Raw genomic sequence first — 13,522 nt, forward strand, 5'->3', positions numbered from 1 at the left:
CTTTCCATGAGAAGCAATACCCAAATACAAGCTGAGAGACCTAAACTTTAAAAGCAATTCCAGTGCACAAATATCCACATAGTTTCAGGATTCCAGTTAATTATTTCAAGGAGGTCAATATTGTTCCTTAAAAACCAAGCACTCTCCTTTCATCCACTATCGCACATTAGCTAGGAAATACTGGTATGAAGTTTCATTTACTAGGTTTCCCTGCCCTGCTTAGGTGTACTTCAAGCTAAACTGAACCAAGTTGCATTTCTCTAGGCAGGAGACTGCCAAATTAAGAAGTCTCACCAACCATTCTGAAACATGACAAAGAGAAACAATTCCTTTCCGAATTTCCTTCCTTAGTTGTACCTGTGGAAGACTATGAGAGATAATAAAATCCAGGGAGACAAAAAGCTAGGTGAGAGATGGGTGGGTTTAAGCCACAGGAAGATAACGGGTGACCTTGGAGGAGTTTTCATAGGCGTTATGGAAAAGATGCTATTGCATTCACTAGCTCACTCTTCTGACCACTTCTATTTTTGCACAAACTGACTCGCGTCTTCAAAGGGAGTGACCTTTCAAAGAGGCAGAAAGGAATAAAAGGTCTTCCAAATCTGAGTGCAATGCAATCTTGCTGTAATTAAAAATGCATGGTAACAATACAAACCTGTTTACTGGGTTTATTTATTCAGAGATACCTCTACAACAACACTACAGCAGCAATCATCTTTTGTGCACAGCTCCAGAATGGATTGAGTCAAGGAAATGTCAGATGGAAAATACCTGCGGCTATAAACAAGGCCGGTAGTTTTCTCTGCAATACCATCTCAAACAAAAGTGAATTTATTGCTTTATGATACATCACAGACTTCTATTTTTCAAATCCTCCTACCCTGTTGAATCTGAGAAACTTCACATAAGTCGGTGAAGCAGAATTAAAAAAGGCAGGTTCTTTGTATTGCTCACAGTGCACTCTGTCACACGCACAAGGCAGCATCATTCCCACCACATTCATTGTGATATGACACTTTTATTGGCTGTCAGACCTTCACACCAAAAGAATCCGACAACTATTATTATCATTTGGAACTTCACGGCTAAAACGCTGAGCACCTGACAGATGTGGTAAGTGCTACTTTTGGGGTTGCACAGAGAGCCTGATGAAAGCCCTGTGCCTGTAAGGAATCCTACGACACAAGGGCACCCAGGCCGAGAGCCACAATTAAGGTTCAAATGAAGCGATTCCTACGGGATTATGCAGACCACCAGTCCTAGGCACCAGCGACAGTCAGTGAGAACCTGCAACGCAGTTCTTATCTCCTGTTTAAGGTCTGCTTATTAACATAGCATTTAATAACGCAGTCAGCGCTCCTCTACGCTTTAAGTCTTCACCAAGTCACTGGTGAAGTGTTGGATCCTCCTCCCACTTCTGTGACCTCTCTTCAGGTCAAGGACAGAGAATTTGTCCTGGGTTGGGTCAAAATGTGGGTTTAATATCACATCATCCCACACAGCTTCATATGCCATTTCTGTCACATACATGACGCGCAAATTCCAAGCTCATTTCAATGCCTGCCATCCACCTACTCTGTTTGTCCTGCTTCAACTCAAACCATGGCCACAGCTCAGTCCCCACGCTATACATTTTTGTCCACTCTGCTCCCTCATCACCAATGCTAACAGATTCCAGCCTTCAGCACCATTCCTCTGCATATCCCCATGGGATGAAAAGCAACTCTTCTCTCTTCCATCTCAGAACCAAAATACTCTGTAGCGAGAGCCGCTTCCCTTCCACTCCAGCACACGCCCCATGCTTTGGAGCACCACTCTCATACATACTCACACTGGCATTATTTGCTTCATGACCATGTTTTGCAACCTAGTAGGAAAAAACGGACAGGAAATAAGTTCCAAACATGTTTCAGCTGGGCTCACATCAAAGCAAGGGTAGTAGATAGCTGTCCTTCACGTTTTGCTTTAAATAACCGTGTCAGGAGGCAGACATCCTATGATGGATATCTTATTTACAAACCAGAAGTTTTTACAGGCTTACATCAGTTGCTAACTGAAAACAGAGTGTAGGCGACCTCATAGCTTTTCTGCCAAGAAAAAACAGCCTACGTTTATGAAGGGGGGATGAAAAAAGTGACAAGAAAAGACAGAAAGCATTGCACATGGCGGCATGTTTGTGTGCTCAATCTAGCGGTGCCACAGCCGATGCACAATCGGTGCAGGGAGGCACCGACATCCAGCAGCCGCCTGGCAGCTCCACAGATGGTCACCAGGACACAGGGCAGCACTTCGCCCGCCACAGGTACTCACCACTCATCACAGTGGTAACTGGAACAGAACTTGAGGTTCCAACGCCAAAATGCACAAGCACCATCAATAAGGCACTTAACATTCCAAGGCAACCTCTTGTTTAGCTGCCAAGGCTCGAGCCAAGCACCAACCAACAGTCTTGAAAGCTTCAGAGATGGTTACGTTGCAGGTAATAATTTAAAAGCTTAATCTCACATCAGCTTCAGATCCAGTAAGGTAAGACTGAAATTTTCAAAATTAAGTTTTCTTCTCTCAGAAAGTCCTCAGCATCTTCTTTGCTTCTGCTCTCCTGCAGTCCCCCGTGACGGCTGTGCAAACACAGTCATGTCGTCACTTACAAACCATAATGCTTTATTCTTACTAGATGATCTTTAAAGTCCCTTCCAACCCAAACCATTCTATGATCTCAGAGTAAAATGTTACGCTATCAAAGACCGGTAGCCTTGCAAATTAACTAGACAGACCTTCATAAAAATGTTTGATATCCAGAATTGGGGAGCGCATTTTCAACAGCACTGTTTAGGGGCCAAAACAGGTGCGTGTTCAAGGCAACCCAACCTCAAGTTATCGCACCATAAAACAAAGGTAATATAGCAGACAACCAACAATAAGAACAGAACAATTACCCAATTTTCAGAAGTCTTCCTACCAACACTGCCTTTTGAAACAAACAAAAAAACCCAAAATAAAATGGTTTGTTAGCACAGCTGTAGCTAGAAGTTCGAAAAACTTCTTGGAATACTGACAAGAAGAAGGAAAAAAGATACAAATACAATTTCAGAAGGGCAACAGCACACAACTACATCATCCAATGCCAAAAACAAAGGCAAATAAAAGGCCAGCGCTCAAGCAAAGCATATCACGCCCTGCACATTTTAAAAATACAAAACCCCTTGTTTGTTGAACTCCTGATTTCAGCCATTCATTAGGGTTCAGAACTTTCAGCAGCTCTATCTGCCTGCTGCAACAGCTCTCCTTCCTCGGCTTCTCTCCCATTACCCTAAGAGTGTATCTGAAATAAAGACAGCTCTGGCAAGCGTTTCGCTCCCACCTACTGGCTCTGGGCTTCACGTACAGAGTTCATCGGCAGGGATCTCCCCGGAGATACTTCCAGAAATGTCACCCTCCATCTCCATATTCTGCTAGTTTATTCCAAAATCATTAAAACACTGATTGACAATTATGATGCAGTATTTCTATGCAATAGAGGGGTTTGAATTATGACCATCAATTGCTCAGAATGGAGCCAAGGACAAAAACCAGGCGTATTCAAAAATCAAGCCATTTTGCATAGAGTTTTTTAAAGCATTAACATGAGCAGCTATGACAGTCACCAATATTCTCCACTTTGAAATGTTACTTCAGCAGTGTATTATTAAAGCTGGATATTTCATCTTTTCCCCAAACACCTCCCAAGGAAATTCAAGCATTTGACACTGCACGCAGGCCCAGTGACACCATCTGCACTGCACAGGAAAAAAAAATAAAAAGGTAAAGATTTCCGATAAAGATTTTTGCGATCTCTGAAAACAGTTCTAGGAGCACAGGTGAAAATATCAGAAAACATAAGACTATGTAGTTTTAGAATATTTTATTATCATTAATAACCTATTTTCCACAATAGATGTAAAAGCCATTATCAAGCAATAACCTGGAATTTTCCTTGGTAGCACCCAAAAATATCAAACCACAAAATCTTGCTATATCATTTCTCCTAAATGAGGTTTACAGTACGCAGCACTGAAGAATTCAGTTGTTGCAGCGAAGAAGTGTTTTTTCCTAATAAACTAAACGTCAAGTAGTAAAGAAAAAATACACTGAGTAAATACAAAGCTTTTGTATCAAATACAGACAGTTCTCATAAATAAAAATAAAAACCATTCTCTATGGATCATGAAGCGAGAGGAGAGTGTAGCCATTACCTCTTGGTTGTCTTTGTTCTGATTTGCCCAGAAAATCTTATGGTAAAGCGTCTCCATTGAATTGCTGGAATCTGATCTGTCAAAACAATGCCGATCCAAGACTTCTAAGGTGTGCAAAACTCGGCTGATGGTCACCCCTAGAGACAGGAGTTAGAGAGGAGGGGAAAAATGAAACAAGAAAGAAACAAGTTTACACAGGAAGACACTGCATTACAGCCATCTGCCAAATCCGTTACTGGAATTAACCAGGACGCAACAGGGTTATACTGAAAGAACAGATGTAAACCACAAACACCCAATGTTTGTTTAATTTTGAGTTGTCTTACCTGCAGTTGATTCTTGGCACTTGTCAAAAGACCACCGCACCTCCACAGCACGACCCCTTTGCTTTATCTGCTGTTCCACTTCATAAATCTTTGCCCGAACCTGTTTAAACAAGAGAGTTGCTAAGTAGGTACCGGTAGAGAGTCTCAGTTTTCATTTCAAGCTAGTGACAGCTTTCTCAGCAGGAGCAAGGTACCCTACGGTGTTCCACAACGCTCCCTACATTTGGGAACGACACAGTGAAGTATGTTCTCCTCAATTAGCTTTGTCTGCTACCAAAGTCATCTTGTACAATAAAATGCTTCTTCCGTCTAAGCAAAAGTTACTTTCAGTTTACCTGAACAGCCGCATCTCACAATAAGGTACAGCAAGATGCTACTTATTTGCATTTTGCACCTTAAAGTAATTTCATTTTAAAAACTGAAAACATCCAAACATCAATAAAATTCTTGATATTTTCACAAAATCAGTACCTGAATGAATTACAAAGTAAGATCATCAGAAACTAGACAACATTAGTCTTGAAACTAGTCCTACCGAAAGTACTCCCACCTGGACTACCGCGTCCAGTTCTGGAATCCCCAACATAAGAAGGGTATAGAACTGTTGGAACGGGTCCAGATGAGGCCACAAGGATAATCCAAGGGCTGGAGCACCTCTGCTATGAGGACAGGCTGAGAGAACTGGGGTTGTTCAGCCTCTAAAACAGAAGGCTCCAGAGAGACCTTAGAGCAGCTTCCAGTACTGTACCTGAATGCGCTACAGGAAAGCTGCGGAAGGGCTTTTTCCAAGGGCACAGAGTGACAGGACAAGGGGGAATGGCTTTAAGTTGGAAGGTGGAAAACTTAGATGAGACATTAAGAATTTCTTCACAGTGAAGGTGGTGAGGTTCTGCCCAAGATTGCCCAGAGCAGTGGTGGCTGCCCCATCCCTGGAGGGGTTCCAGGCCAGGTTGGATGGGGCTTGGAGCCCCTGATCCAGTGGGAGGTGTCCCTGCCCATGGCAGGGGTGGGACTGGATGGGCTTTGAGGTCCCTTCCAATCCAAACCATTCTGTGATTCTAAGAAATATTTAAACTTGGCTGTAGTTCTAATGATCACAAACCATTATCTGAGATAAAAAGCAGATCTTAATAATCTGACAATAAAAAAAAATAAAACTTACCTGCTGATTAAATGCTGAATTTCCACCTGGCATAGGCAAACTAGATGGAGCAACTTGAAGTAAATCCAGAGGTGAGCCTGGATTAATGTTCTTATTTTCATTTGTGGAATAATTCCACACCAAGGCACTTGGGCAACAAAGAGTTACAGTCTGCAAGCAACAGTACAAAACAGAAGTAATTTCTTTTTCTAAACAGGTGATAGACAACACCAACAATAAGAGAGTCTGACACTAGAATCACGTTTGGTCCAACTACTGCAGTGAAAGGCATAAAAAGACAGGCCTATGCACGACTGCTTTAGAACACTCAATTGAGGAAATTCAGCTAGTAGATTACTTGCCCTCTTCATTACTAAAAGAATTATTTAAATACATACATGTTGAATTCCCATTTGTATTGCTTTCATAACACCATCAAGGAACATCAAAGGTTAATTTCAGTCAGATCCTTCCTGTGAAACGTGAACGGACTTCAAGAAAAAGAAGTTATTTTGGTGTTCAGCTTACAGGAAGAAGCTAGAGGTGAGAAACTAATATTAAAGATATTAAAATCAACCCTTCTGTCAAGATTTTAAAGCACAAAAGAGTCACTGAAATGCACCATGATCTTAAGATGCACTTCAAAAGAAAGGTTTTGCATTGACAGGCCTCACAACAGTCATTTTACAGCAGCTTGACCGCAGATGCCTATTACCCTGTAACATTTGTTACTGTACAGAGCAAACACAGAATGCTTTAGTGTTTGGGGTCGGACCTTAAATATCATCTAAAATTATGGAAGCCAATTCATCTTACAGATGTTTATTTTTTGAGGCTGCTGGATTACTTGTTGGGAAGCTCCACCTGAGTCGAGATCTGGATTATAAAGCAGCACCATAGCAAAAACACTGCCTAGAGAAATGCTCCTCAGGAAAGACAGAGCTTGTCTGAATCCAGGCTGTCCTCTTGTCGTGCTTGGTAGCACAAGAAAGAGGGATAGAAAAAAAGAGCAGAAAAAACACAGAGTTACACAAATCCAAACAGTACGGGACGAGCAGAAAGATTACCAGCTGTGTTGCTAGCAGAGAAAAGCTGTAAAGCTGCCAGAGGACACGAGCACACCCCAGTAGCCCAGGATGGAGACAAACGCTGAAGTTCCCATGATAGACCCATGTTCAACAGGAAAAGTCACAGCGTGCTGACAGCCAGATGGACTCTAACTTCCTGACTTACGCACCCCGAGGAGACGGAGGGTGCGGATACTCTCCCACTTTCTTTGCTCTGAGAGCACTGACTGAGCCTTTCCTGCGTAAAACCAGGGCTGCCTCCTTGGCTTCGGACTTCCCACACAGCGACGACTATGAGAAGGCAGCAGTCCTTGGAGAGGGAGCTGCATACCACGAGAAAGTGCTCTTTTACTGAGGAATCCGCTCCAGCTGACCCTGCCCGAGTAGTAGTGGATGACATCACCCCGTCAACCTCACCCATTGCGCAGTTTTATGATCCCACGAGCACCAGTGCACTCCTGGGACCACCACCAAGGACATCTCTGCACAGTCCCCAGAGACAGACAACGGAACAGACAGCAGGAGGGCGTGAGGAAGTCTCAGCAGCTCAGCACTCAGGAAGGCAAACAACCCCAGCTCATCAGACAAGCGCTTTTTTAGAAGATAATTACTCTCCTGACGATTCCGCTATTGCCAAGTTACAAGCACAAGTGAACAGTCTCTTCTGTTCCACTGTCTTTAAAACTGTGGAAGCTGACAAGGCTCGGAATTCTGACAAAATCAAAACAAAGTAGCCTGCAGTGGCACCAAGCGTCGATGAGGGAAATCCTCAAAGCTTGCAGGAGTCGGGAGGTGCCGTCTTCTGTCCAGTCGCACCCAGACACGGGGTGTGTCAGAATCGCACAAGTTCACCGGTGATGAGAATATGATGAGATGTGCAGAACATTACAGCAACCAGAAACACTCCATCATAGAGCAAAAGCTTGGCTGTCTCTGGCGGCAGAGTCGCTCTTTCCCACAGCGGAGGTGCAGACAGACAGGCAGCACAAGCTTCTCCAGGTTGTTCCACCACCGTGACTCAGCTGGTGTGGAGAATCCACCCCCCAACTGCCCCTAGACCCACTCAAGTCCTCACCCTTTAATGGATGCAGGTACATTCCAAACCACAACCAGCACAGCGTCACACCCAAAACCCACTCTTTTCTGAAAATATGAATGGTTATAGCCTTGAAAATTAAAAGCAACAGAACGTTGGCCTACCTGCAGCATACAACTAAGTCCATACACCAGTGGACGGTGCTGAGGGCAGGAGAGGAAATCTGAGCAGGCGAGCTGTACCGGGCTCACCACGGGACCAGGGGCAGTCGGGCTTGGGGCTGCCAGAGGAGGGTTACTGGGTCCAATAATCACATGAGGAGAGTGTGCAGCTACAAGGTTAGGACCATCACTTAGCAATAAAGATAGGCGTCTGGCACAAAAATAAGCAAGGCGACGGGATAGGTAAGCTGACTGAACAAACTCTTCCGAATACTGAAATTTAAAAGAATGCATAGCTTACTACACAGTCTGCTCCATGTATTCAATTTCTTTAGCAATTTAACATTGAACATGCATAAAGTAGAAGCGATTACCTCCACTATAAGAGTCCAGAAGTTAAAGAAGAAAAGAGCAGCTCAAATGCAAATCTGTATTTCTGTCTCTCAAAAATTCCATCTGCCCTCCAGGACCAGTTACAGTAACAAAATCCTTCTACCGATTTTAGTTAAGGATTTTAAAGCATGAACATTTTAAAGGTGCTTATAAATTCCAAACATGCACCAGGCAATATATTTCCCTAAATGTCCCTAAGTAAAACTGTTTATAAATAGATTCCAGTTTCTATAGGCCTTCCAATACCCAAAGGGGGGCTACAAGAAAGGGCATGAAGTGGGCAGGATGAAGGGGAATCGCTTTAAATTGGAAGCAGGAAGATTTAGATTAGACATTAGGAAGAAATTCTTCACGATGAGGGTGGGGAGGCCCTGGCCCAGGGTGCCCAGAGCAGTGGTGGCTGCCCCATCCCTGGAGCGGAGGTTCCAGGCCAGGTTGGATGAGGCTTCAAGCAGCCTGGTCCAGTGGGAGGCATCCCTGCCCATGGCAGAGCAGTTGGAATTGGATGATCTTTAATGTCCCTTCCAACCCAACCACTCTATGATTCTGTGATTCTATGATTTTACCACTACAAATATTAAAGTCAGTTAACATATATCAGTCACAATTATATTGCATCTGGCTTTAAAACATCCACGTACCTGCAGCATTAGAGGCATCAACAGCTTAAGGAGATCATCATCAGTGGGTCTAATTTTTTCCAAAACATCCAGTATCCATGTCAAATACTCATGTCTCTCGAGCATTCCTTCCTTAAAGGATTTAAAATAATACATCCCATTAACTGGCAGCACTAAAGCAGGTGTGTAATTAAAAGTTTTCGTTCTTTCCTGGTTTACCCCTCATTACCCATGCCAGCACGGAGCTCCCAAGCCCCTCAGCCAGCACTGCACACGCAGGAACCGGCCACCACCACGGCAGCCCTACAGACAGGTAAGTCACTGCGCACAGCACCAATCACCCCCACAGTTGAAATTCAGCTGCCTGATTTACTGCTGATAGCGAGACTCCCTCCCAGCGACCCTTCTGCTATTTCTGCCCCTGGGTAGGAACAAGCAGAAAGTTATTCTGGACTAGAACTGCGTGGAACTGAACAGCCAGGCCACCACCGCAACATCCAAGGCTTCATGTGTCACAGTGGCCTCAGCCTGACCAACCATCACTAAAAACACCATTATAAGATGGCATAATATAGAAGAGAAACTAATTGAGTACATTGCTGCAATCACAATCAAGCACACTAAGCAAGTCAAAGCTTTTTCAGCCAGCAAATCTTTAAATGAATTAGCATATACAATTTATGCAAGTCTTATGACAAAAGCTACCACTGAGTTCTAAAACTGAACTTTCCAAGAATGGTAACCTCAAAAAAAATTAAAGAAATCCATGTGCTTCTTAAAGTATTACCTGAAACATATAAAATGACAACTTTTCATTATATTCCCACTGCTTCAGGGCTTGTTCCATCTCTTGAGGCATCACTCCAGAGCTGTTGCCTTGGCTGGCAGTCACATGATAAAACTCTGCTACCTTTGCCAGCTGCTCTCGAAGGTACCTGGTTATAATTTGAGTCCACTCTACAACACAAGTTCACAATTAGGACACTTCAGGTGATAAAAGGGAAGGTTTCTATCACAATGAGAACTAAACCAAATGTATATTGCCTTTGTCATCAAAAACACTCCTTTAAAACATTAACCCACAGTTGCATAATGGAGCACCTACTGTGAATTAATGGGGTCCCTGCACGCTGGCCTCACGGTCTGTGTGCAAGCAGCCTGCTAGCTTAGCATGGCATAAAAAAGCACTGACACAAGGTGAGTCTTTAGGGAATTACCCATCTCTTTCATCAGAATTCAGCATTCAGCCACAAAACAGTCTTGAAATAGGTAATATAAATATACTTCATTACTTTCTTCCATCTGGACATTTACTCCCTCTTCCTTTCCCCTCCAAATACAGCCAGCGTAAAACTCAAACCGACTTTGCACAAGCAATGGGATATAAAATTGTTCTTTCTAGAAGCATTCCAAAACAGGCAACTCCTCCAGATTTTCACTCCAAGGAAAATGCAGGAGCAGAGTTTCAGGTCAGGGTGACCAGCACAGTGCAGGGATCTGCAAGCAAGACTGACGGTCTTTCCCTTGTCCTGGATAAGTCAGTAGGTGCTGTTCAGCAAATATACAAACCTATTGAAAATTCTCTCTGCTTCAGCAGTGATCCTGCATCTGGTATAATCGGAGAAATTAGTGAACAAAAATAAACCTGCTTAGTCACACACAAAGCTTTGGGAAAAGAGGAATGGTAAGGGAGGCATTCTCTTAACAGTAACTGGAACAACTAAGGATATTTGTTACTATCTCAGAGACAAACATCTGACAGAAGCGTATTTAATCAGCACGCTCTTTTTGAATACGTAATGCAATTGCTTGGACAACCTAAGCCTGTTTACTGTCAGAGCGACAGGAACTACCACTCTCAAACACCACTACTCCTGCTGTTCACTACCAACCTCAGACTTCAACTAGCACATTCACTCTTTTTTCCCTTTGCATTTCTAATTGCCACTTGTGTCAACATACACAGACTGCGTTGGATGTTTTTCTATTCCAATCCACAGAAATTTCTGTATGACACTAGTGAGTTTTAGTGTTTTCATAGAGCAGTTTGACTACATTTACTTTAAACATTTGCTCGCTTTTCGAAAAACAATTCCAAATCCAGCACTTCAAGCTTATTTTATGCGACAGAATGAAAGAATAATTTTCCCAAAGCAATTACCAATCACTCTGTGCCACTGAGCTGGAAACCCTACAACTGCCTTTCTGTTACCTGAGGCACAGATATATAACATTTTGGGAACTGTCAAAGGCTGCTCGGTAACACACAGCAAGCTGCTTGCCAAGAAGCTCCCAACAGCCTTTGCCAAACCGGGAATTTGGACAGAGGAGGTAAAACTTCAGTAACCAATGTCAGGTGGGTACCACCACGGCGCCAGCCCAAAGCAGAGCCAGAGCAGGAGCCCCTGTCAGCTCCACAACACATACAACCACTTTGTGCCTTTCCAGTAAGCATAAACTCCTGTATTTTAAAGAGCTACTATTCCCAGCCAGAGCAAACTAGTTCCAGATCAATTCATTGCAACAGAGCACACAACTTTTGCTTTCCTCACCTCCTCCTTACTCCTTTTTGCCTACAACTATAACTTTGATTACAGTTACAAATACCTTCAAACATTTGGAAGGTGTTGGCTGCTTGGCCCCCTGGCTTGCTGCCAGACAGTGGCATTTAAGGTTAGTACTGAAAATAAACACATTGCCATCCACCTTCTAAGCAGCAAGCTTTGAAACTCACATCTGATCCCAGCCTTTCTAAATTAGCGGTTCTGTTCATTCCCTGGTAACATCTCTCTTGGCACAGCCGTTGCCTCCCCGGCCAACCCCACAGAGATCTGTGCTGGTGGTGAAGGTGCAGCACAATCATCTCCTCAGACGCTGTGCCTGGAGATGTAGGGAGGAATCAGCTGGGAGGAGCAGTAGCCAAGGAGGCAGCGTTTATGCTGTGTGGGTCTTTCTACTCTTTGACACACATTTCTAAGCAAAATTGATGTAAAAGAATTTTTATTCCTCTTCCCACTACAAAGATTCCACTCTGAACACCAAAGCCACAACAAAAAGAGCAGTTCCTTTCAGCTGTTATTATGCATTTAGACATTACAGTAGTTTATTTACCAATATTTGGGTCAGTGGCCTGGCGTTTCTTGATTTTAGCTTCAGAAATAGCAGCATAGTAGGCACATGTCATTTTGATCAGCCACGCCGCTCGCAGCAGTGGCACAGAATATTTTGCTAAGTAAGCAAAAACATCTTCTTTTTTACTGAGAATAGGAACCTGAAATGAAACAGGAAGAAAGTTATAGCAGTGAGCACCTGTAGGTCAGCCCAGGCCACCCCTGCTCATCCCACACTGTCTGGACAACGGCAGATCCCTTCACCAGCCCAGGAACCCACCACGCTAACTGCACCTACTGGCCAGACACATAGAAACAGAGACTTCACAAAGAGATATGGCCCCATGTTCCCCCCTAGTTTCACCAGGAGCATCCTTCTCCCACTCAAGAGATGCCTGCAGGGCCACCAGCAAACCCCTGGACACAGCCACAGGCATTCAAAGTGCAGGAAGAGATATGGAAGCTAATCCTCAGAACCTCTGGAAAACAGAGATGGTTTTAGGGTGAGGGTTCAATTACAGCGACACTGTCACTGTTCAGAGGAGTCCTTGATAACCAGAGCACGGCTGGCAAGCTCAGCTAATGCTGCCCGCACTGACCACACACACAACACGCTGGTCCCCCACAAGGCTTCCAGATGAAAAGTCACACAGCACAACCCAAGAAACAGAGGGAGGGGTATTTCAATACCTTTTTTGCTAAAAGAGTCAGTGGTTTACTTCCTGCTAAATCTGTGAACCAGTTGTGAATCGCACTCTGAGACCGAGCGGTAACCAGCCAGTAGTTGTCTTTGGCATTTACTTGTGGTTTCTTCTTTCCCGTGTCCTGGAAAGTGTTAAGTTTTAGCTTTTCCGCTAATATACTGCTAAAGTAAGCGCCAATCTGCGGGGGGAGAAAAAGCAGAACACGCATGACAACTCGGTGAGCAAGCATCTATCGTACATCAATGCACAAAGGATTTCCATCTAAAGAGGTGTAGTCATCACTCTAGTCCAGGCTATGCACCCCGTAAGATTGCACTGCAATTCCCTGCAGCTACAGCTGCAAAAGGGGGATTCAGACATTAAGAACCTGTGCAACACTTCTGCATTCTCATTATAGAAGCTGCAGGTCAGCAAATCTGAGCCAAAGAGGACCAGGCTTCAGGCAGCAGAGATGCAGCTGCCATCTCTGTGACTGCCCAGAGCCACTTTCCTGCAGCAGATGCGAGTCTCTGATTTAGGCCCCGGGTTCGGTGGCTTCTCAGAACGCTTCTCCCCTTAGAACTTCACTGTACCGTAGTACATGCACATACATGCTATATGCTTCTATCTCTAACAAACTATGCTGTCAAAGAACAGCATCCATAGTCTTTCCATTACCAGTTTCAGCAGGCAGAACTTCCCAGATTCAAATAAGCCAGGAGTTGTTCTGACTTCTATTCAAAACACCTTTGC

The 13,522-nt window shown here is 43.9% G+C and overlaps 1 protein-coding gene across 7 annotated transcripts in view; it reads right to left on the minus strand.

Moving 5' to 3' along the window:
* The window catches only part of MED12L (mediator complex subunit 12L), a 134,953-nt gene that overhangs the window by 112,256 nt on the left and 9,175 nt on the right, over positions 1 to 13,522 (minus strand). For 6 of the 7 annotated variants that reach the window (XM_054073967.1, XM_054073964.1, XM_054073966.1 and 3 more), the window contains exons 3-10: positions 12,777 to 12,968; positions 12,088 to 12,247; positions 9,764 to 9,933; positions 8,998 to 9,108; positions 7,967 to 8,236; positions 5,721 to 5,870; positions 4,559 to 4,658; positions 4,233 to 4,369 (exon numbers count right to left, since the gene is read on the minus strand). In XM_054073967.1, coding sequence (XP_053929942.1) covers positions 4,233 to 4,369; positions 4,559 to 4,658; positions 5,721 to 5,870; positions 7,967 to 8,236; positions 8,998 to 9,108; positions 9,764 to 9,933; positions 12,088 to 12,247; positions 12,777 to 12,968 — 1,290 coding nt within the window. The remainder of the gene's footprint in view (positions 1 to 4,232; positions 4,370 to 4,558; positions 4,659 to 5,720; positions 5,871 to 7,966; positions 8,237 to 8,997; positions 9,109 to 9,763; positions 9,934 to 12,087; positions 12,248 to 12,776; positions 12,969 to 13,522) is intronic. The other variant, XM_054073969.1, reaches the window with a different exon arrangement.

This window comes from Cuculus canorus, chromosome 9 (assembly GCF_017976375.1).
Source record: "Cuculus canorus isolate bCucCan1 chromosome 9, bCucCan1.pri, whole genome shotgun sequence".
Taxonomy (NCBI): Eukaryota; Metazoa; Chordata; class Aves; order Cuculiformes; family Cuculidae; genus Cuculus; species Cuculus canorus.